Below are 26,215 nucleotides of genomic sequence, written 5' to 3'. Positions count from 1 at the left end.
CAGATTCATGAGGGTATCAATCCCCTGATAGCATCTACAAAAACATCCGTCGACTCGGCCGACCTGTAACTCGTGTAAACCCATTCGATATCTCATAAAAGAGGAATGAAAAGAGGGAGAGAGGGAAAGAAGAACGGGGATCGTCGGAGCGGCCGGCATCGCATCGGGCGCGAAAATCTGCGAGGTATACCAGCAACTAGTGGCGTCGGTCGAAACTCGGAACCCCCGAGAGAGCCCTACAACCTCGTATAACCCACCCCCGGCACCCCACCTTCGCCGAATAGAGAGAGAGAGAGAGCGCCTTGTTCCCCCATTTTCCGCGAGAGAATTCTCCCTCTCCCGCCTCACTTCCGTCACCCTCTCTCCATCGCTACCTCTTTCTCTCCCCTCTCCCGCTCGCCCATCTCTCTATCTCGCACGCCGCGTTCCTCTCGCGCGCTCGCGCGTTCTTCGGCCTCCGGAGCGAGTCGCAGCATCCGTTGGACCGTTCCGGACTTCAGTCCACGTCGAGAACGCGCCACTGTCGGGACTTCCAGAAGTGACAACCACCCCGCAGCTCGCACGTCCGACGTTGCGTGCACGGCGTCATCATCCATCGTCGAAATTAACCAATAAACGTCAATCGAAATTATGGTACCGCGACCTTCCTGCGCGTGACGGGAGATACGAATAAAAGAATATTTAAAAAAATTTATTACGAGATAAAATCTCCGATACAATCGCATTCGTAGCGTATTGACACAAATCTTTCGGATAAGAGCTGTCCGAGCGGCGCGACACGATTCCTTACCAGTCGACCGGTGCGTCGAATGATCTACCGTTAGTATCGACCGGTACAATATCAAATCGTTACGTCGATTGACACTCGGTACCATCCCCGCCGCGTTTGGTACCGCGCGAGTCACGCAGCTCGCAGGACAATCGAAAAAAAGTTTTCGCACCGTCGACAGACATTCTCGGAAGCCTCGTTAGCCGAGTCCGCACCGTCGGTTCTTCACCTCGAGGGCCGACCGACGACGAGAAGGACCAACGCGCGAAACGCGCTCGATGCCCTAAGGGCTCGAATGCCGCCGGTTCTGATGCCGACACGTGCTGAGCGCAATTGTTGAGGGTGCGGCGGAGCACAAGGGAGAAACAGTGCCACGAGGACCCGCGGGGAGAGCTGAAGAAGAGGGATCTCAGGCCGGGAGACTGCCGGGAGTTGTTGCCCAGTCCCGGCGAGGAGGCGGACATCGGGCCCGGATGCTCGCGAGGACGAGACGCCGGAAGCGCTGCCACGTTGGAAGGGAAAATATTGACGGCCGTCAACAAGTTCCTTACAACGTCCCCTTTGGTTAACAAGGTCAAGTTGCTGATGGTGAGTTTCATTCTCTTGTTTCCCTGTCTCTTTCTACCTCTCATACTTTCTATCTCTCTCCCTTTCTGTCGTCGACACACACTAGCGGAACGTCCGCGCGGCCACTGACTCGGCCTACGGTTTAGTTTCTCGCTTTCTCGACACGTAGGAGGACACATATACTCGACTTTGCTCTGAATGCGGAGTTAGTTTGCAGTTGTCGTACGGCACTCGTCGCGATTGTACCTTCCGCCTCCGGCAAGTTTCAGGGTGACGATGTTCGCCGTTACAGCGAGGAAGGTACAAGATATCGACATGATTCCGATCACCGATTGACAGGGAAAATTGGTTTTTATCGATAAGTTTCGCGGACGTCAGTTTCCCTTGTGCTAAATTTTTGATGGTTACGAAAAGTAGGACTTGATTTTTTCATTTACGGACATTTCCAGACACGTCTTCGCGTCCTTAAATCCCTAGGTGTCAAGAGTTTTACCAAAGATTGCTTTTAACGCGATTAATAATTTACTACGATTAATAACGAATGTTATGTTAGAATTGGTTTTTTATAGATAAGTTTGTCAGTTTCTTCGGAGATATGATAAATTTTCGATGGTTACAAGAAGCATGGCTTGATTTCTTCATTTACGGATATTTCCAGATGCTTCTTCGCGATCTTAACTCCACAAGTGTCAAGAGTTTTACGAAAAGCTGCTTTTAACACGATTAATAATTTACTACAATTAATAACGGATTATTATGTTACGTTAAAATTTTTCTTTGCTATATATTTGATTAATTTTAGCCACCGGACGTATGTGTGAGCAATAAAGATCAGCACGCAACTGATTATTAAAATTCCTCACTTAGTTCACGTCGCGCATAATTTACGATTATTCATCGACATTCAGCTTCGCAGCTTAACCGCGTCTGCTTCGAGCTTCCCATCGTCGTGGAGAGCTTGACGGGCTGTGAAGCATAATTGTCGATCCACTTTGCACCACTGGATCGTGTCGACGGCAATCACTCGAATGTTTGTCAACCAATACCTATTTATTTTACATCGTGCGGTTTTTTGTTGAATTTTATATAAACTTGCATTGAAACGCAAATACCTTGAATCCAGGTGGAAACTTGTGAGCGCCTTAATTGTCGACATTAAAAGATTTATTAATGAAGTTTACAAGTGAGATGATTATTTAACGTTCTAATATTCTACTAGCTTGATCGGTTTTTGTCTTGTCCTGTTATAAAAATTATTAACTACATGTGTAGACAGTTGGATTTAATGTGATCAAAAGTTGCGCAAGTGGAATAACTTGCGACATAATTGTAACAACCGCGACTTTTTAATTTCAAGAAACTTGCGGTTTAACCGGCTAATTTTAGTAGGACGTTATTTGCAGAAATATGCATGTAAGCAAATAATAATTGCTTGGTTAATTTCCGGAAGAAAAGGATTATAATTCTGAGCTTCTCGTACTGCGCATTCTCATTTAATTAGAGATAGCTGTCGCATATTATAATTGCATCTTTCTTTATTAGTATATTTCTCATCTTTGCGAATTTTCTTTTCTTACTTTCTATATTTTTCATGGTCTTCTAAAAAGTATAGTGTTATATAAATTCCAAAAAAATCCAAAATATAAAATATTTATTAATTAATTAATAGACCATTAAAAAATGCTCGTTCTTAGCTCGTAAATTTTTCGAATTATTATATTAATTAAAGAGTCCATATTAAAATTATATTTAAAAGTATATTTATATTGTAATAATTAAAAGAATATTTAACAATTTTATATTTACAATTCCTTTTTCCGTAATTTGATTTTTCGATAATTTGGTTATTGAATTTCGGAGAACTTTTGACATACAATTGCTTGTTAAACTTTGTCAAAAGTTGTCCTCTGCGAACGATGTCATCCTTAATTAGCAAAGTTCTTGTATTTTTTCTGAAACGAGAGAAAATATTTATAGCGTTATTTTTTATATTTTATTTCTCGATTGGATTTCGCACATCGCCGCAGGAATGATACGCGCGGATACTAGCTCGAGATTTTCATTCCATTTTTCACTCATGATGTTTGCATGATCGTCACACTGAAATAATGTGCAATTAACTGCGTTCCTGCGTACTCATTTACATGCAATTATGCCTTTGATGACCACTGATGCGTGTTACGCGTGTTTGCGTGTATTCTCTGTCACGCCGTTGCAATCCAAAATGAAAGCCCACACGCATAAGCCGGATATGATTCTTTTTTTTTTAATAAGTCAATTATCTAGCTAGTAAGGCTATTATAGATAAAAGCAGAGATAACTAAGTAAACATAATGTAAACATAATGAAACATAGTGAAAAAAAAGAGAATAATTATCGGAGAATAATTGATCAGCACAAATTGAGATACGATATCAGATGGAAAAAGATTTTCACATCACGTCAAACACGCGCTTTCCTCCCCTTGTATTCGACAAGAAAATATTGGGGTGTATCTATAGATTTGCCAAGCGTGCAGAAACAGATAATTGGCCCCTAAGAATCTCGCGAAAATAAAAAAGAAATATCACGTCTCCTCGATAATACCAATGTACAAAGAGAGCCCGGAGGTATATTAAAAATATATACATATATGTTTCCGGTTGCCGCGGCAGTAGTATTGAGCATTATGTCAGAACGGCGAAAGAATATCCCGCTCGTTGTAAATCGCGATCGCGTGATCGTTGCATGTGGATCGAGGCAAGAATTGCGAATTACGTTCTTCACGCGAACGCCATTTGCGGCAATCTACATCCTTCACGGATGACTGAGACAGAGATATTTTAAGTACCAGGCGGATACGCGCGAATTAAGTTTACCGCGCATTAATGTTAACCGCGAGTTCATTACTATGAATGCATCGATTACGGGGCTCAAAGCGAGAGTGGCTTCGGCCGACACTTGCCTGCGGTGGCGGAACCTCGGACGTGCGCCGTCCGATGTAATAAATGGAATGCTTTCGATCCCGGAGAAATATTTAATTAACCCTAATTAAAACGACAAAGTGAATTAACGCCTACACGTAGCTTTCAACATACAAGCGTTTTCGGCAATTCATCATCGCAAATGCACTTTTAATCTCTATATAAAAATTTTTAAACGCTTTACAGCAGCGGAAAGTCCCATTCGCGGAAATTACATTTTACAGATGTCGAAACGTGACATCGTATTCTTCGCATTTCGAGATTGCTAATAGCGTTGGAAAAATCTTTCGCGAATGTGCAGATATGACTGAACCGTCCGGCTTGTTTTTACTTGAAAATCAGGAGATGCCAGATGTTAATTTTGTTACATATTTTATTTGAAAATGACATACAAAATGAGAGATATACACGAATAAAGTTGCACTTTTAACTTGATATTAAAACAAATTGGAATGTGAGTTTTGCTTTATCTCATATCTAAAAATTTATAAAATGTGGTAAAAACTACATTCCTAGTGATTACATTTTGCAAAACTACTGTAAAAACATAGAAATTGTGAATGCAGAAAGAAAAATACATAAAATAATGAAAGTTAGATGAAAAAAAAAATATATATATAATATGCATACATAAATAAATAAAAAATATGTTTACGTTTTATATATTTTCATTAATCACATTTACTTTATAATCTCTGTTTATTTTATTTACATTCTTATTTATTTTACTTTAAAATAAACATTACAATTAATTTTTAGAGAAATCTATTTTTTTGTTCAAAAAATTTATAATTTATATTTATCTTGCTTTATTTTGAACATCTATATTTTGCGATATTTTCTTTATCAATCTTTTCACTGATAAATATATTTTGAAGCATACGAATATGAGTTGCGAATGTCAAATCGCGAATATTCGAAATATGCAAATAAAAAACACAAAAATATAGAATTTCCTATTACATGTGCTAGTTCGGTCGGAATTCAATAAAACCCCGCGGGATGCTCCGAGATTAATATATTACTATCGTCAATGCTCACGATTTTCAACGACACGTCACTTGCATGTATTCTCATTTGTGCGTGTATCTTTCCGACTCGCATACCAGCATCGTATATATCAAATGTGACTGCCACTTCAGGAGACACGCGCGCGACACGCGTAAGTTCCTTGGTAGAAATTCCATTTTCCCACGCATTTCGGCGACACTACTGTACTACACACATGTGCGTGATGTTTCCCGGCGTAACGAGGGAAATGGAGGGTCCGAGCACATTGTCCCCGGAGGCGAGTCTCTGACTTTTGCGGGGGTGCCATACCGCGAGTGCCTTTATCGTGCGACGTGCGTTCCGCTCATGCAGACGGGAAATTCCGGCCGAGTTCGTTGTCATGCGACGAGACAAATAGGCAGAGACGCGACGTGTAGATACGACCCGCGCAGGAACACCGTTAAATACCATCTGCGAAGTCAATTGCGAGCCGTGATAGGGTTTACCGATGTGCTAGATAGTTCTCGATAGGTCAGTCGTGCCTCGTGAGAGACGCGAGACCGCGATCTACGGCGAATATCGGGTACAAAAATGCAATAATCAAGCTCATTAAAATAGATTAACCACCACGTATTTGATACCGATTTCAAGACGCGAATGCGATTTGAGCGTAGAAATAAATTTGAAATGTCGGAGATAGGTTTTAGATCTTCTTCTCGAATTGATTGTGAACATTTTTTTCGACGAAATCGTTACTGTTATTATCACGAGACTGTGATAGATTTAGTAAGATAGATTTATTCAATCTATCTAGCTTGTTATCGTACATGTGTGCAGTTTAATATTATCAAAAAGGTAGTTTACGAGAGGCTTTCGCACAACATAAACCAGTGATGTCGGTGCCATCATTCTAGCCAGTTTGATACGCAACTATAATCTTCGGGGCTCGGAGGTCATCTTCTTGATCTCATATAAAATCGCGCGAAGAATTTCCCAGGCGTCGAAATCCCTCGCGATGTAACCAGCACATGGATATTCTTTATCCGATCAATTATTATCTTTTTCATTCTTCATTTTTCATTCCTGATTTCATTAAATCATATTTACATAATTTACTTGATACGTACGATGAAAAACATCGAAAAATGGCAAGAAAATTCTCGTTTATATTTTAATTAAACTACCATGCGATTGCCATTCACCGCAACGGCATACGTGAAACTCCTCACAGCGATTTATCTGCTTCAACGTGCTTGAAACTTCTCTATGTGGTTCTTAGATTCAAGTTCTTTAATTAACAATGCTGTGTGGGGTGCTTTAACGTAGTGCAGTTCTCGTATAATGGCCGGACTTTTCTACGAGAAAGCCTGGCAACAAACTCTATTAAGTGGAACATCTCATTCGGCGTAGAGTCCGGTGATGCGCGCGCTTTTCTGAAACGCGCGATGTGACGAAGACTTCGTTAGAAGTTAGTGCACGCACGAATTCGCAGCTTCTTAATGATTAACAATCCGCGCGGTACTTTGTGCATAAATTCAATTTTGGCGCGAGGAACGCGGTGAGCGGTGCAAAGTATGGTAATGAGAACATGCTCGGAAAATTTCTCGTGGCAAAATGCGCGCATAAGCTCAGAGATAGAGACGCGAAAGGACAACAAGGCGGCGGATACACGGGGGATTGCGCGCGCGATGCGTCGCGCAAAAATGGCAAACGGTTAAAACGCTTTAATAGGAAATTGAGTTCGCCGCGGGATTTCCTCGTAATTCGATTGCATCCCGGCAACCTTCGTATCGCTCAATCGTACTCTATCCCGATGTTCTCAAGTTGCACCAAGATATCCGAAGCACGCCTCTGGAATTTACCAGTATCACCAATTCAATAGCTTTAATGCATCCGATCGTATCACGCGATATTGCCCATATAACGCTTGTACTTTGCGAGTCATTTGGCTTAATGTAGCTGATATATAGTGCGACGTTTTACCTTTCTATTAGAATTATCTCAAGCAGGTGGTAAAGATATATATATACGGCAAATAACGGGTACATTTAGAATGTAATTTAAGTGTGTGACTTGTATTTTTAACGCACCTCTGGTCCTTTTACACACTATTATATGAGCTGTTATGAAAACTACATGAACAATAACAGGCTGTTAGCTATACGATAGCACTCTAGCACTCAAAAAAAAAACGCGTAATAGAAAATGAAGCTTTCTTTTATGGGAAAAAATTATATTTCATACTCCGATAAGTTCACGCCAATTGCATTTTTTATACCGCTCTCCATTTTTTGCCTTGCAAAAGTTTAATTAAGAGTATTATACTCCATATTTTACAATTAGTGCATGTAAAATCTAGACCTTCGGAAAACATGTAATATGAACATTAGGTAATTTATTACGAGATTTTTTGAATTTCTAAATTGGATAGGCCGTATATTTCGATATTATGCATTTCGTACTTTATTGAAACACGCGTATCTTATTTTATAAATGAGGATTACAGATATGTCACGCGTTGAAAGTGTATTGACAAGTGTGCAATATATAATGATTATTTTGCATTTTTCCGCGATAAATTTATATAAAAGCAGGAGTGTAGAAAAAGCCAAAGATAAAATACATCCCTAGAGATCCTAGAGAAGCGTGAGCGAGCAACTACACAATCACGCCGTGTCCTTTGGTCGATCATCACCGTCGTTGGCAACATGCATTATGATCCATTATTCTATCACAAAACTCCGTATGCGTAAGAGGACGTGAACCATTACGAAAGCCTTATTACCCTCGCACGGGATTCTCGCAGGATGCTCGCAATGTTTCGCGAGCAAACATTTTCGCTTTTAAGCGCGCCACGACGATGAAATAATAGATGTTTAATAATAGATGTACAATTGTAACAAATTTCACAGTTGAATTTCTTTTGCAAATAGATTTAAAGAACATGATCCTAATCAGTAGATCGGTAGACGGCGACTTTTTTGTGTCGTATTGTTTTTTACGTTTTCGGAAAAATGTTTTCGCAAAATTGATTAAAATGATCTAACGAAGCTTTTATACCTGTTAAGTTCATGAGTGAATAAATTAATGGAGCAATATCGGGAGAGGCTGTCCTAAAATATCGGTCAGAGAATATTTTACAGCCGCTACTAATGCGGTCCATAATTTTATAATCGCGTCTTAAGTAGCGCGAACAAAAGTACGAGCTGAACGAGCTGACAAACTTACTTTTTCCTAGTCTCGTTTTCTCATACTCTTGTAAAAAGTTTAATTGACCTAATTGATTGATATAGGATAGTATCCGCAATGGAATTCTGTAGAAAGTTCCGGACAAATTGATTTCACATTGATACGAAATTTTAACAGTAATTTAATTATGCATAAATTATCGTTATTTGATTACACGAATAACATTATTTAATTACATATAATTACATGAATATTTAAATCGTGAAATCGAGAGAAAATTCTTTCCGCCAGATTATTCGCATTTCTTAATTAAGCAAGATCTACTTGAATACGTAAAAGCTTCTAAACGGATTAAATTAAACAGTAATAAGAAAGTATGTATCGCAATACCTAAATTAATATTTTCCCAATTCATTTATTGGAAATGTGTACGCAGTGCGAAAATACATTCTGTAATCAATACTTCATTATCAGAGCATCACCTGAACCATTTGCTCTTTCGTATTTTATCGTTAATTTAGTATGGAAAAATTTAGGTAAATATATATTTACCACATTTTCAAAATATTATTCAAAATATTATAAACTATTTTTGAAAAATATGTATGCGTAAAAAAGGAGAGAAAAAGAGAGAAAAGAGGAGGAAAATATTCCACTTAAAAAATATATTATTATATGTTTTGAGAAATATCGTAGTTAGAAATACAGTTTTTAGCGCACTTTATGCTGCATGCATTCAAGATAATTTTACTAAATAAATTGCGCAGTTTGTTTCAATGTAATATTACTAATGCGAAGTCTGAGTTACGTAACGAATCGGCAACATTTTGACAAAAACGAATGGAACAAGTGGGTGGTTCCGAGTTCGTTCCAGTTTGGAAGATAGAAGGGAACAACACAGCGCACAAATGACAGGATGGTCAATGTGATAAAAAACTTGCCCGACATATTCCGACACGGGCAAAGTTTGCAGTAATGATATCAGAAATGTGAACTAAATGTGAACTTGTTACTACATTTATAAAATCAACCAAAATTATTTACTCCAGCTAATGTTTTTTAATCTTCATATTCGCGAGCTTGCCGGTTTCACGTGAAGAACGCAATAAAAAGCAAATAGAGAATAATTATATGTAATTTAATGAGAATCTTCGTGTCATACGATTTGCATTAAATATTCTTCTAGCCGTGGAGAATCAAAGTGTTTAAGCGAATTCTTAAAGCAGTTAACTCCTCTTTAAAACACAGCTTTCATAAAAAAAAAAAAAGATTAACATAATCGGCAGATTTATGCAAATTGCGTTGCTGCCGGATTCACAAAGGCGAATTTCGTGACGCGGAGTTTTTACGACGCCACTGTGCGTTTTAACGCGCATTTCTTCTCGAATGCGTTGAGTGAGCGGACACGTTTTTAAATCGATTTGATGCCTGCCATATTTAGCGTCTTTCGCATCGGCGCTGTGTCGTTCGCGACTGCTCGAGAGACGAGTTTCGTCGTAATTTTACACGGAACCACATTCATTATTCCTCGGTTGAAAGCGGACGAAGTGTCGGAATTATAATTCTCACCCTCTCTTTCTCTCTTCTCGCTGATGTTATTACAGCGTTGAACGTCATTCATAACGGGAACTCGGCATGACGAGAGTCAACGATAACACGGCGAGAAGCCGTTTTCCTGTGCACACACGGTCGGCGTATTTCCGCGGGAGTGTGTCTAGTCGCACCTCCTGTTGCTCGATATTCTATAGATTGTGTAAAGAAGAAACATGGGCGAGCGTACGGAACAAATCGGCGATTTCGACGTGATGAAATTACGTGGTGCTTGATTATCAAATTGCGCGTAATTCATTCTTCACTTATTAACGCGCGTCGCGCCCAGGCGCATTTCAATTCACGCGATGAAAGAGCATAACCAAGTTGTAAGCAAACGAGTTTAATAATCTACGCTTTAATATTCTCGCTCACCTCGCGCACGGCATCGCGATAAAAAATTCCGAGGCCACTCACGAGCTATGTCGCTCGGCACGCTCCAGGCACCCCGGATGGGTGCATCACGCTACCCTCGAATGTGTCTGCTTCCGGCTGCATGCAGATACCTTAAAGTCTTTGCCGAGTAAGCCCTCATTTTACCGGGAATCATGAAAAGTGAGGACACAGAGGATGAAATATACAAGGGCGAGAGAAAGAGGGCGCGAGGGGGGAGGAGGGGGTGGGAGAGGGGGAGGGGGGAGGGGGGAAGAGTCGCGAGATACATCGCAGCTGGGAGTCTCGTGGCATTTTAAACCGGGAGAACGTTGCACTGATCTCTCTCTCTCCCCCCTTGTCTCTGGAGTCCCATCTTTCCTTGTTCCGCGTTTCTCACCCTCATTCCGGCCCCACTCTGCATCCCACTCGTTCTCCATCCCTTTTGTCTCGAATGCGAAGCGCGCGGGTGATTTTCGAGCCACCCTCGCACTCGGCGCATCCGTAGCTGGAATGCCGGTCCGATTCGCGTCGATTCCGAATTTTTAGCATCTTGACTCCGGATTTTGCATGAATCGCATTCTTTTCGTGACTCAATATCTCTGCCACCGGGCGAATTCTATGTGACTGGCAAACTACGGACCGCGTGGTTTGCCGTGCGTGCACTTACGTGCAGGGGGATGAGTCGCTCTTTTCGAGCGCGTCGCACGGAATGCGCGATATGAACGCGACAAGTTGCATCTCCGACAATTGCTCATCTTTTTCCGGTTGACCGATCCTCGCACTCTGATTGCGACATATTTGTCTATTGCGATTTTCCCGGAATCCTCTGTGTTACGATGAATAAAAATGGTGAATTTAATATATAACGCAATTTCACTATGTTCGGACACACAGAGGAAAAAGCTGGGACTGCAAAGGCGTGCGTCGCCTGGAGGGAAGAACAAATATTTGTCGCGCAACAATGTGCTTCATGTTTTGCGGCTGGGTAGTGCAATTTGTTTGTTAGAAGTAACAAAAAAATCAATGAGCAAAAAATATTTGCGCAGCCCGCAACCTCACATACATTTTTTAAATTCATTAAAATTAAATATCTAAAACAATTTACGCTCATAAATGCAATATGTTTATAATTATAATTATTATATATTTTTTATAAAAATATATGCTCTCTAAAAAATATACCGCTATATACTGGAAAACTGCAAAAAAATCGATATGATAATAATAAAAGATAAAATATTTAGTGGCAAATGCGCCCGAGCTTTTTATTAGATGTGTTTTTGCGATATTCACATCTCTGGTTAAATATTTGTTTGTGAAATGAATAATGTACAGATCTTTTGTGTAGCAGTTTATGAATTCGATTAATTGTAAGAGCCGTATCGCTTTATCTCGTTCACCAGTCTTGCAATAAATTTCGATATACTCTAACGAGAAAACCACGAGCGCTTCAGTGATCGGCCGATATTTTAATAAATCAGACCGACGCTTTATCTCAAGCGAGCATGCTGGAATATATCTCTTTTACGAAATTGCCAATTTATGTATGTACATCGTGCTAATAATGATAATTATTTCAGTCGTATGTCAGTTTATTCATTAATATTATTATTTAAATCAAAATTACATGCAAATTTGCAACGTGCACAGTCGTCGATGTGTAAGGAAAAAAATTTTATCGCAGCATAATCTTATACACTCGTGCTAAGATAATATTTCGCCTTCCAAGCCTACGTATACAGACTAGAGTGTTAGCAAGTAGGCGATATCTGTTTTCTTTCGATCGATCTTTTATCCTTGCTGTCGCTATTCGTAATATAAATACCTGCGTTACGGGATAATTTGCTTTTCCTCAAAGCGCGATTGATTATCACATCTTTTTTTCTAAATTGCTTTAAATTATTCAGACGAATGTATTTTCAATTACTATTAACAATTTTACTATTAATTATAACGACAAATAATTTTCTGTATTATTTTTAAGGTTCTACTAGGTCGCACTGCCCTGCGTTTATGACTACATTTCATTTTTATAATTCGATTGGATCAAAATCTACCGACTGCTTTTTACTAGCGAATAATCCAATAATCATATATGTTTCTGAGACGTATATGTTCTTATCGGTTTCCCCCTCCCTTGAGACAGATCGGAGAGGCATCCCTCCTTCTGCAACATCTTCCACTAGTTAGTTAGGCTTGAGGTGGAGTGAGAAACGGAGCTACTGTGACCAGTGTAAAGCTATAGTGAATTTCACTTGATCATATGCATGTTAGCGCGCCTCAGAGACGTATATAGTTAGAAAAATAATTTTATCTCCGTGAAATGTAGGGAAAATAAAAAAGTCATAAAGCAAAAATTTCAATTATACGATATATTTTTTAAATTATCTATTTTGTAACGTCTTTGATATATTTTTGATACAATCTATTCTATGATGATATTGTGAAGACGCTTGAAAGAAAATTTTTTAATATTTTTGTTTCTTGAAAGTCAGATTTTTTTCCATTTTAGAATCAGTATCTGCAAACCTGTGGGTTTATTTATACTTCTTAAAGTCGATAACGGAACAATAAGGAAAGAAATAAGAAAGTGTATCGAGTTACGTCTCACTTATCGAAAAAAGGAGATTATTATTTTAAACGCCATTGCAATCTTTACAGTGGTGCAAAGAGTTATTGCTCATGCAGTTTAATCCCATCTCTCGTGATAGCAATTGTAATCCAGCTCGGTGTATACGGTGCAGAATCATTAGCCTTATCGAAATCGCAATTATATTCGACGATGACGTCGTGCACGAAATCGGTTGCAAACAGGCGGTTAGCCGCAGCGCTAACGAGTTCACCCTCAACGCATTTGTGATTAATCGGTTAATTCCTGGTAATCTCACATGTCCACAATTGAAAGCGATTGGCAACCGACTATATTCCTTTCGATTATACGACTAATAAGTATATTTCCTTCATTCGATATATTTTCTCGCTCGAAACAGAATGCAGTCTTCATACTTCAATCTTCTTGCATTGAAATTTTGTTGAACTATATAGTTCGCTTTACGAGAGATAATATTACTTTATGTTTTATCATTGCCTTATCCAACTTTATCTTTCTTCATCCGATATTCCTTCGGGCAATAATTATACCCCGCGATAGTGGCGCTCGCTGAAAACTTCCACCGAGGCGTTTCTTCAGATTAAAGTCCATTTATTAAAGTTGCAAACATGTTTCCTTAGTTGGCCATCTTTAATTCAACATTTTTTGCAATACATCTCGGCCGATTGGCGCGATCGCTTTTTTCTCGAGAAAATGCTTATTAACTCGAGTCTAAACTTTCAAATATTTCTCTTTGATTTTTGAAATTATTTCGGAAAGAAAAGGGAGAGAAAGGAGCAGGAGAAACGAAAGAAAGAGAGAGAGAGAGAGAGCGGTTTTTGCCGCGAAGCATATTTATAACTTTGTTTCACAAGAGCGTCGTAATTTTAGCGAGCTTTGTAAAACTTTGCGGGAATTAGCCTTGAATGGCTCCGGGGGCCGGACGGAGACTTTGTGTGTGCCTTAACAGGGTGCTCAACGGTGCTTGTAGTGTAGGGTTGTGTCTTATCTAGATATCTTGAAAAATGCTGGTGAATATTGCCGTGAGATTTCAGGACTATCCCGGGAGGGGAACCTCGGCTTCGCAGGATGCCGCGGCGCGGCCTGTTAAATCGAAACGCGCTCGAGAGGCAATTACTTATCCGTCGACGCGCGATGCTTAAGCTACTGCGGTTCGCGTACACGAGGGAAATCGAATCACAGCGAGATCGACCATTTAGATGGATCTGCGCAAACACCGGGGGCACCGTGTTTGTTACAGTATTACGTTAATTAGCCGATGTATTATCATTGATTTGCAAGCATCGGCTTTCCGTCTTGACGTCACCGGCGCTCGGGAAAGATGCGAAATGATTGGCGGGATGACCTATCGGGTCGCGTCTGCATCTTCGTCTTCATTGAATAATTTCTTATTGTGTCAGTGATTGAATTGAATCGATTCATCGATTTGGAAGTCACAGGTAATTCGGACGAAAGCTCGCAAAGAAGTACAAAAGAATTGATGGGACTTGATTATCCATGATAAATACGTTTGCAGAGCGCATAAATTACAGAAATGCCATTAGTTACGCTTCGGTGGGCGGGCAATATGGTAACAGATATTACACATCGCGGAAGACTGTTTTAACGTTGTGCCGTAACGCGCGCTAATTGCAATTCTATTACAATTTTTATTTTCCCGTCTATTAGAGGAATAATAAAACTCGATCGTCCGCGATAAAGTGCGTTACAGCTCGTAAAATAGGATGATACTTCTAGCTTCTCTTTGATAACAGGTTCGATACGATAACAGGTCATTCTTAACATGCTCACTTTTAAGGTTACAACTCGAAGCGAGCGTAAGCTCGCTGTTAAGCGCGCTGATTCCGATCCGATCGTATCACAAGTTTCATCCTCGCGTCTATCACCAGGTATCAATACCTGTCTCCGATGACCCCTCCCCCCCCCCCCCTCCGTTCTCTCCACCCTGCTCTTGTCGCAAGTATTAACGGAAGCCGACGCTTATCGGTCGGACGATACCGCGCGTAGCCGCGCTTCCTGCCGTCTTGCAGCGTGTATATCGCTCCTCCCTCCACTTTCCCACTGCTATCTTTCCGCGTTGCAGCCGCGATCGCTGATCGGTATGCAAATTCCCGACGGTGGGCGGAAATGAACCGGTGCGCGGTGTCTTCTGTGCTTCGCGCCATCTCATTCAATCAAAATGCGAGACAGCGTGATCGAGTGCTCGCGCCTTATCGTCCCTCCACCTGCCGCTCGTAAATCTCCTTTTTCAGCCGCGATTTTTCTGCACCTCCTTCTCGCGCTCTCGTTCCACTTCTTCGTTGAATGCTCTTTAACCGTCGGCGATGTTTTCTTTCTTGGCAACCCGCGCGCTAATTGCCGCGCACGTCACATGCACAATCTCACATTCTCGTGCAAATTTGCTCCGATTTCAACGCGATTCCAAATATTGGAAAGGCGATGGAACGTCATAAAGAGAAAGATTCGTGATACGCGTATGAAAGATGTATATTTCACTTTTTTTTTTACTTTTTAGCCGCGACATGCAGAAAGGAACGTTTGAAATTCTCCAAATATTTCACTTTTAATAGTTTGACTCTGAGTTATTAATTCGACAATTAAAATAATATTGTTCTGAAATAATGATGACAGAAATTAACCGCGGAAAACTTTATCAATTATTCACTTAAAGCTTTGCTTTTCCTCTCACACTGCGAATCCCTGCCCAAAGTATAATCTGATTTACTCCATTTCCATGTTACAGAGTTTTTTTCGTGCTGCAATTATTCTTGTGCCATTATAAACTGATCCCATTCAAATGTTTGCGAGCAAGCAACGCTCTTCATATTCCTTTTTTTTTTGCTTTATATCTCTTTTTTGCTGATTATTTTGTAAACGCTGTTTCACAGTGTTTTATGACTTATTTCAGCTTGTTCTCTTGAGAAAAGCATTATGTAAGAAAACAGGCGACTACAACTCTGACAGGTAGCGCTTTTCTCAGGAGGATAAACTGGAATAACTCATAAAATGCTGCGAGACCAAGTTTATAAAATAGCAGAAAAAGATGTTTTTACAGACATGTCTTTGTTAGCAATCAGACATGTCGCTCGCGTCACGTAAATAAAATGATTTTTGTGTTCAATTTCAACGTTAATGTATAGAAAGATTAATATTAGATGTAATATCTGTCATTCGGAATGCATTTATTCCCACTGGATTAACCAATTATAACCGCCTCGCGATGCGATGCGCATATAACGCTAGTGAACATCTCTTATTTGCCTAGCATTATGCAAATGATACACAACATTATCATAGCTAAAATAGTTCCCGCTCCGATTCATAACAAATCACGTAGCATATTTGGATTTTTGGGCAATGTGAAATGAGAGAATGCTTTGCAAAATCGCTTGCCAACGCGGCGCTAACATGTGCACTCATGATTTATTTAAAGAACAAATGATGCCGAATTCGGATTTATGAGTGGCCGCGTGGGATCGCGTTAACAATGTAAATCTTGCTCAACGACGTATTGAGAACAAAACTTCATTTTAAATAACAGATGTTAATCGAGATAAAAATGAAAATACTGTGTTTCTATTAAGTAAAGTTTTTTAATTAAATTTGTATTAAATATAGTCTAAATTTAGAGATTATTAAATTCCACATCTAATAATTATATAAATTTTCGAACTTTTAATTTCTGCGGTTTCCAATTTTAATCTCGGTCTGTCCATTCTACCCGCCAGCTCGTCTTATAAAAGAGTATCAGCGCCCATTGAAAATCCAAAAGCGATTCATTATGAATCAAAACTTAACGGTCCGTCAAACACTGTTCACGTCTTTTTATCACCACGCGCTTTACTCGAGAATCGATCACACCTAAGTACTCACACGTTCTACTCACAGATCTATCGATCCTCCGCCGATCCCTGTGCACCATGTTTATCCATTTGTATTAAAAGTCGCATTTCGAATTCGGTTTTTGACAGAGAACCGACCGGATCGCGTATGTTTATGCAACGAAGCGCTAACGTCAGCATCTGCGCGCAATCCAACTTTCGATTGGGATCGCTTTCCGTCCTTACTGTGTTAATCAGTTTTACGGAAACGCCGAGTGAAGTACGTGGATGTATCGGGGTTGGCGAGGGAGTCGGACGACGATACTGGCCGTGGCCTCAGCCGTTGCAGTGACGAGCCGCGGTATCCACTTACGCGACGGTCTTACCTGTCCCACCGCCTGACGAGTATCAAGCGAAGCAATTAGTGTCGTCGTCATCGGCATTAACGAAGTTTTCCCTGGGCGGCGAAGTATTCGGAAAGGAATTAAGGGCGAGGGATAAGAAGGTCGGTCGCGCTCTGATGCATTCACGTGTCCTCCCGAATCAATCATGCTGCTTCATTTACAGTTCAATTCAATTTTCGAACTTTCAATTTTCCGCCAAATTGGAGACAGTATTTGGAGACGACAAATTAATTTATTGTCGTAGGAAGTAAAATTAAGTCGACTGATTCGTCGAAACAGATAAACTCTCTTTCTCTCATTTTCTGCGGAAATAAATCATCGCGCTGTCAAACGTTGGAAAGACAAAGACCTATTAAGGGCTTGATTTTCCGTCGAAATAACATCATTTCAAGTGACCCGGTAATAATTCGAGGTCTTTTGTTTTCGCGTCTATTTTGGGCAAAATAAGAGACCCGCATTAAATCGATGCAATAACTGTCGATGCGGACGCACGTATTATTATTGTAATAAATAGTAAAACGATTGCTTCCGCATCAATGGCGCGACCGCATTGCGCGTGTTTGTGCGGACTTCAACGCAGTGTGTTATTGTTAGCCAATGAGGATAGTATATGAATTCAATAACATGTAATCGAGATTTATTAAATTGTACGGACACAATCATGATTGTTTATTGAATCATATGAACTCTCGTAATATAGAGCGTTCCGTAAAACAGTTCGCATCGGGATTACACGCGCAGGTGTGCGGCGCATTTTGCGGACGGAGGCGCACATATTTGATATACGCGGAAGGTGTCCGGGTTTATAGAGATAATCTAATAAGAAAGATGTCTGCGCGCAGTTCCACGATCCCTTCCGCACTCGAAGAATTCTCAGAAAATACTTGAAAAGTCACGGAACAAAAATGCGCGAACTGTCGCGCCATTCCTTCGTCGTTGGTCGACGAAGTATATTCGTGAAATCAGAAAAATGTGAGTAAATTATTCTCTTGGTTTCCTCCCAGTAAAATTATGTACCATTTATCTAACGTCACTCGCGCATGCATTCTCATACATTCACAAGAATTTTTTAAATCTTTTAAATAAGAAAGTTTTACAAGAACTATATTATCGCCGCATTGTGTGTCCTGGAAAAAAAAAATTATAATTTATGTCGCACTTCAATAAGTGATCTCTTCCCCTTATTTTCTCACGTTACGAAACTAACTTTAAGTATACTATCAAATTTTAATCGCATAGAGAGAAACTTGCGTAAACTTGCTAAAACTTTAAGTTTCTCGAGTAAGAATGAAAAATATCTAATTTTTTAATTATTTCAAGTGATTTATTTCAAGATTTACTTTTAAACTTATTTATATAGATATATATATAAATATCTATAAATAGCCAAGATATATTCGATGTTGGAAATTAAACTTTGCAGAGAACAGTGCCAATTTAACTTTTACAATAACGAGAAATTGATTTGAGAGCTAAAACTCGCTAATTAATTTTTTACGTTTAATTGTTTCCATGATATTTTATGTGCTCGATTTGCGTCAAGCCCATAAATTTATTCTGATAAACTTGTCAAGGTACGGACGTAACAAGTGTAATTACGAACACCTTAGCGATTTATTGGAATCCTCTAGAATAGGAGCGGGATCAGAATTCTACAAGGGAGTTATGCGAGAGGACTTCGGACGGCGCGAGGATGGATGTAAATTCCACATCCCGTTTAAGCTGTCAATTAAAAGTGCTAGAAATTCACAGCCATCGTCGAACTATTCTTCTTTATAATTACTTTCATTAAGGTAACCGACTCCAGCTGTCAGCAACGATTGCGATCGGTGATGAAGCGAAAATCATTACTTCGAAGGAGGAAACGCGAGGTGCGATCGACTGTGATACATTCGTTCATCGATAACCGCGCCGCTTTGCTCATGACATATCGTCATGCTCGAGTGGATTTATACCGCCGCAGATTTACAATTCGCGCTATTTCGCAACAAAAGCAACAGTATTAAATATCAAATTAACCATTCCGATGCGCGAGAGATTCAGCTTTGTGTTGCGATAAACGATTTTTCACGATATTGCAGATTCTGTTAATGAATCTTTTTCAACATATACTTTCTATAAACACATATTTTTATTATTCCATATATAATCATATAATACTTTCTAAGCGTGTTCATATTATTTCGCTGCCGTGCGTACGCGACAAATAAATAAATGAATAATATCAAACGTCACAAAATTCTCAATCTGCGATATTTTTACGTTGTGAAATAAATGTCAGAAAAATATCATATTGTAATAAATGCAAAATGAAGCGTCCTTTAGCTGGAAGCTTAACGACAGCGATCTTCTCATTATAATATGTCTTTTTTTAAAGCGCCAAATAGACGGAAGCAATAAAGTCCTTAATCCACCTGTTCTGAGAAAAACACACGTAGCATAATGCTTTCATAAAAGCGTGCGTTTTGACACGGCCGTATAATCCTGGTCGTGCTCCAATAGGTGGCTATTAAAACAGCCATTAAAAATTTTCATTATAATTCCTTGCGTACAAACAGGGGACAAATAACATTGTCGGGCTAATTAATGTTGAGCTTGATAGCGGTAGTTAATTAATTCTGTTTTAGGTACGGATCTAATGAAGCGTATTTCATTGCAAAAACAATGTTAAAAAGATGCATCGCGGATGAATTATATATTGTTAAAATTTATATAGTATTATATATTATCACGATAAGTGCAGCAAACACAGAAAATGTTCGATTTATGCAAATCTACTTCTATCCGTTCATAATCCGGGATTTCGTGCGACATTGTGCGAACAGTTTTCTGTTTCTCGCGGGAAAAGTAATTGTCTGGTATCCTGCCATCGCAATTACACAAAGGTACGTAATGAAATGTAATTTAAATTGGCGAGAGGGAAGGAAAGGAATCCGGGCTGCCGGACGACGCGGAAGTGTCGATGTCGATCGGCGAAACGTGACGGCGCTTTAACGAGGATTCAATTTTGTCACCGTCGCGTCGCCGGGACGGGAAACGCGAAAAGGAGTCCGGAAACTTCCGGAAGTTCTCCCCGAGCCCGGGCTTTTATTACCAGGGCGTCCAGGAAACTTTCTCTCTCGTGCGCGGTTTCGGCACCGAAACTTTCGGCGTCGGCGACGCATAACCGCCGCAATTGTGCCTTCAGCGATGTCCTCCGCCGAGAAACCTTCGCGGAATTTGATCAACTGGATGACGCTGTGTTCGCGCATTATCACACACGAATTTTATTCAGAACTGCAGCCAGAAGTTACTCGCCTTCGCGACTCGTAGTCGAGCAGACAGATGTCTCGGTGCCACCAATTGCGACGATTCTCCCCGGAAGGACCTAATGCGGTTTGGCTCACAAATGACTTGCCGAGAATGCAAATGTGTCTCCCGACGATATCGCGCATACATATTTATTACGTCACGAGTGACGCGTTTGACTATGTTACAGCTTTTCCGGAGATGTTTTGGGAGAAGATAAGAAAACGTTTGAATCTGAATTGAAGGCAAGCAGTCTCAAGTCGCTGTTTGCCTCCAATTTGTTTGCATGTGCTTGTCTCTAATTGTAAGCTCCGAAATAAATTTTCATATAATTCTCTTTCACTTTCTCAGCGCGGTACATAAAGAGATGCATCCGGTATTACGGAAACGTGAAATTTTGAAGAAATACTTACTCTCTATCTCTCTATCTCTCTCTCGAGTTGCGTACATCCGAGTTGTATAATTTATACCAGCTTATACTATTACGCGTTGTGCAAATTTTATCCATCCATTCCGACTGCAGTAATAACAAGAAGCCATCGCTGGCTGAGTTATGACGAAAACTTTCGGCAGACACACGTTACTCTCGGCGCGAGATTGAAGTGCTTCTTACTTGCGTCGGAAGTAGTATCGCAATTCCGGAAAGCGAGTGGCAATTCAATGGCTTGCCGTAGTTTCGAACAGAACGGTTATTGCCGGATCCCACACACGACGCGCAGGGGATAAAACTGAATGACGTCTGTGCACTTTCGCCAGTCATATCGCGCCCGTCAAATGACACCGCGTCCGTGGTGCTCTCTCTCATTTAAATGATGGATGCCCGGGCGTTATTACATTCTTTGGGAGCGGTTAATCACTCGTCAACGTCTCGTGAAGTCTCGTGAAGTCTCGTGATAATAAAGTGCACCTCTCCCCGTATTATGGATCAACTTTGCCCTTATCGCGGGATGAATGTAGTTCGGCGATAGCCGGTAGATTGAGCGCGGAAATGTGAATGGCGAGAGCCACACCTTCGCACCCTTTCAAATGTGTAAAGTTTATTCATGTATTAGCATGTATTCTATGAATCAAGCGTGCGTCTCTTTTGCATACTGATATCTGAGTGAACTTTCGGAGTTGGCAAATTGAAGCGGTGAAACTGCGTCGTCAAAGCGTTTGGATACTATCGCGCGCGCTACTACTTTACGAATCATACAGAAGTTCACATTTCGCGTCTAATAGCGAAGTCCCTATACGAATGGATTAGATATTGAACGTCACTTTGAGCGACTCTCCTGTCACTCAACGATTGAAAAACCTAAGCTAATAAGAAATAAAAGTTGTTTGAACGGGAAGCGGAAGTGTTATAAACAATTCAAGATTTAATAAAAAAAAAAAATTTCTTAAATACAGCTTTTTTCTTTTAAAAGTTTAAAATTGCACGAAATTTTATTCAAAAACACGGATGTTTGCTAGAGAGAAATTTAGAAAGATTAATTTAAATAATTGCATATATTGCGTTTTTACGAAAGAATATTATATATCTAACATTTTATTATATCAAACATTTATTTTATCAGGGCATTCTGTAAAATTGAAACATTCAGAATACTTTGCTTCATGCGCAACGACCCGGTGGAAGTAAAAATTTAAGGGAGCGACTTGTGCCAAAGTCAACGAAGTAAGGATTGATAAGAACTTATTTGCGCCTTTGTCATTGGACCATCAACTTTGATTAAATCTGGGCCATAAACTCCGTCGAGGAATCTTGAAGCGGCTTGCGACAGCTGTTCGTGCGAATTAAATTACACTGCTTGTCGAACAACCGAACTTTCCGACGGCAAGATGCATTTTAGCGCGTTTACTTGCAGACGAGACAGAGCAGCGGCGCGGTGGGAAACGACGCGGACGAGAAAGAAGGCAGCAGCCTGGATTGTTCTCCGCGGAGGCCGACGCCGATGACGATGGCCACGGCGACGTCGATGACGCCGACGGCGCTGCCAGGATCGCCGGGTTCGTCGATAGTGTGCCCCGCCACCGACATCGCGATAAATTTGCAACACCGGCGACGATTGCAGCTGCAACAACCACAGGAATTGTCCTTGACGCAGACGATGAGAGCAGCGACGGACGCCGCGTCCTCTTCGTCCACCTACGAGGAACCCAGCAGAACACCCCTCTCCGGGAACGTCCTCCTGTCCCTGCCGGCTTCGCCCAAGCGGTCATCAGCGAGCCACTTTTCGTCCAGCAAGACGCCCGCCATATCGAAGTCGCAGATGAAAGGTGAGTCGAAGAGTTCAATCCTTTTACTACCTCTTTCTTTTCTTTGTGCAAGATATTACTTTGTCCGCGCAATCTAACTCTGTGTTAGATCTATCTGGTATCAAAAAAGCTAGATGTATTAAATGATACCATTAATATTGAATATAAATATTGAAAATTGAAGACAAAGATGTTGGTATTTTTGCTCAAGAAATATAGCCTTCAAACATTTGTGAAAAAAACGATTTCTAAAACATTCGAATCACATAAAGTTTACATGAGAAAAAAATAATTTACAACAACAGGCAGTAGATACATCAAAATAATAATTTTATGTCTAAATAGCGTGCAGGCGGAAACAATTTTCGCTCCTATTAATCATTATTACGTGATCAGTCCTTCGCGATCTCAATGTGTACTTTTTTGGTATTATTATGACACCAAATGCTGGATGATGGAGATACATCGGCGAATTAAATTTGACGCGCCCGGAAAACGGTATCTCGCCCTGTTTGATGTCATCACTTCGTTAATCCCGATAAAACTACGCTCGCATGTCGGATAGCTTCGCGCCGACGTTGTGATTTCATTCAGTTTCGCAGCCATTATTTTTTCGTCGTTATCGCTCTTAACGGGGCGTACACATATGAGAATCGAGAATCGGCCCAATTGATCGATTAGATCTGTGTATACGCGAGATAAATTATTTCGTATGGCGTACATCGTCAACGGACGTCGAATGCGTTTCCCGTGTCGTCCGTCACGTGTGCAATTTGTTTTTTCTTTCGCTTTTGCGAATATCGCCATTGAACATTATTCTACTGACACGTGGATAGCGTAGCGATTTCTTATCGACGTCAAACAAATGACACTACAAAATGCTTGTAGTATTATTTCATATTTTGTAGTATTTTACTTTTTTTTCTTTGCATTATAATTATTCTCGTTGAATCATTCATGAATGTTACAAACCTCGTAATCAATTAAAGAAGACCTTTAATCAAAGAATTGTCGCTCCCAATTCCTTTCTAAGAGAATCCAACGCGAGAATAATGAATAGACGGACGATTTTTTCTTCTTTTTCAGATCTCATAGCGTGCAAAAATCTTATGCTAAATTTAATTCCACGGTGTGTATCTCTATTATTATCAGTACTTAATGCCATAATAAGACGAAAAAAGTACAAATTAAGGTTTCGAAGAACCAATCTCGTAATAATGAAATATAATGTTAATTCCAAAGTAATATACATTGATATTAATGAAGCAATCTCCCAATAATTTTTCTATTGTAATATTGCTATAATATCTGGACGGAAGTTTCTTTTAAAGTAATAACAATGTTGATGAGAGAGTTTGTCAGTATCTTTAATACAGCTTGAAACAAGCGCTTATCAGTTGTCTTAAATACATTTCAGCAGTTACTGAACTCGTCTAACTACAAACAAGCTGTTTATTAAACTTCATTTTAAATGGCGCAACTTTATGCATCGCGCGATTGATTACCACTCAATTTCATGAAATTTCTTTGAAAGTACAATTTGCAAGAATAAAATTTCCACAGACTAGCTCATTCTCAAACGTATTACAAAGAATCTTGTTTTTTTTCTTCCACTGACCTTACGAGATCTTGTTCGTAGAAAATGTCTAAAAAAATTACGTGTCTTCGTACAGTTAGCGACACGTACATCGACGCGAACGTAATTTCTTCCGCCAAATCGTTACGTCTTTATCGTCCTCGTAAAAGAACGCCTTTTAAAGCAGTTACGTAGTAAAGTAGTTCTCACACACTTTGTCGACTTTGACGGTAAATAAAAAGATTTTAAAAAAAGAAAGAATATATACACTATCGTCGAGTATTATTTTAAAATAAATTGTACAAAAATGTAAAATTAAAGTTTTCTCTGCTGATTTCTTCAATTCCTAGTTGGAATAAAAGTATTCCATTTCTTTTCTCTGAGGCACCTTTGTCACAATTATATAAAATATCTTTTACAAGAATAAATATAAATATTTTTTATTTAATCCTTTTAATGTCGACTGCATTATATGTTATTCAACAAATTCTCATTACATTAGGAAATGCATATTTGAAAAATGTTTATTGCAACGGTATTTTCGTGATTAATTTTAATACCTCGCAAATCAATTATCCGAAATAAATGATTCTAGGCCAGAAGTGCTTGAATATCAAATAAGACTCGTTTTAACTCTCTGTGATTCTTCTGTGGGAAGCACGGTGGAAAGATATTGATGGTTATATCGACCCCATGACGTTTACATACCGAGTGATCTCTGACGAAACCGGCCGACCGTGTACTTTGTATGTGAAACACGTGGGTCTCGCTCAATTTACTGGCGGTCAGCTGATCAGCTGGTCGTAGTACCGTAATCACTGTACCGTAATAGCTATTAATAGTTACGTAACAATACACCGCGTTTATTTATAGATAAACGGTGCGCTCACGCCGAATTTTCTAAACGCTATAACTCGGCGAAAAGTTGACGTAGCAACACGCGGCAAAAACGGAACTTGTACGCTTTATGTTCCGCAGATGTTGATGTCTAGTATATATATTCTTATCGTGATTTGTGTATATTTATTTAAAATATAAAATAGCCGTATTTGATAATTAGAAAAGACTTATTTATAAATAATATTGGTTCATCAATAGTGACTTTCCGCGCTTTCATGCTACTAAAAAAATTAATTATTGTAATCTTTGACATTGAAGTTAAATCCGAATACAGTGAGAAAGTCGACTGTGATAGTGCAATTTAAAAAAAAAATGTTGTATAGTCGTGTTTGAAAAACTCGTGTAGAAATGTGATACGGTTCAATAATTGAATCTTGAGATTCCGTTTGATGATCTTTAAATCATGTTTACAGTCGCGACTCAATTGAGAAACTCAAATGGAACTTTTCTAAGAACGCACTTTTAAGTTCTCTCTTGACGCGGTTTAATAGTCAATTCTTGAGAAAGAATCACAGTAATCGTTCCGCTTTGTATGGTCAATAAGGTTTATCGGGAGGGTTCAGACTTGATGTGAAATACCATTGGCTACAGAAATTTTCGGGAAGTTTTCGCGTGAAAAAATAGAAGGAAAAAAATAAAGATGAAGAATTCCACTGTTTCCTTGACGAAAGTAAAAATCCATAAATGAAGAGGAAAACTCGTTCCATTTTTTCCAGATCTAATCTTAGATTTCTGCTTGATACACGATTACTGAAGTAGCCGCGTTTAAAAATACAAAACTTCACTCGGGGTATCTCAAATACGCTCCTAAAACGAGACGCGAGTAACGATCATAAATAAAACGGATGTAAGACGCGATGATTGCCGATTACGCTGGGACTCGTAGCTTCTGTTCGCGGATGAGCAATCGTGCGTGGATACTTAGGCGTAC

The 26,215-nt window shown here is 39.7% G+C and overlaps 1 protein-coding gene across 9 annotated transcripts in view; it reads left to right on the top strand.

The window, feature by feature from the left end:
• The window catches only part of LOC105668633 (uncharacterized), an 83,424-nt gene that overhangs the window by 21,123 nt on the left and 36,086 nt on the right, over positions 1-26,215 (top strand). For 2 of the 9 annotated variants that reach the window (XM_067347193.1, XM_067347192.1), the window contains exons 3-4: positions 4-1,357; positions 22,418-22,829. In XM_067347193.1, the coding sequence (XP_067203294.1) occupies positions 1,355-1,357; positions 22,418-22,829 (415 nt within the window). In that variant the 5' untranslated portion in view covers positions 4-1,354. Of the gene's footprint in view, positions 1-3; positions 1,358-1,399; positions 1,637-12,323; positions 12,677-20,955; positions 22,336-22,417; positions 22,830-26,215 lie in introns of those variants that run through there. The other 7 variants (XM_067347197.1, XM_067347194.1, XM_067347191.1 and 4 more) reach the window with 6 other exon arrangements.

This window comes from Linepithema humile, chromosome 1, assembly GCF_040581485.1.
Source record: "Linepithema humile isolate Giens D197 chromosome 1, Lhum_UNIL_v1.0, whole genome shotgun sequence".
Classification (NCBI taxonomy): domain Eukaryota; kingdom Metazoa; phylum Arthropoda; class Insecta; order Hymenoptera; family Formicidae; genus Linepithema; species Linepithema humile.
This window is presented reverse-complemented; position numbering and strand designations above follow the sequence as displayed.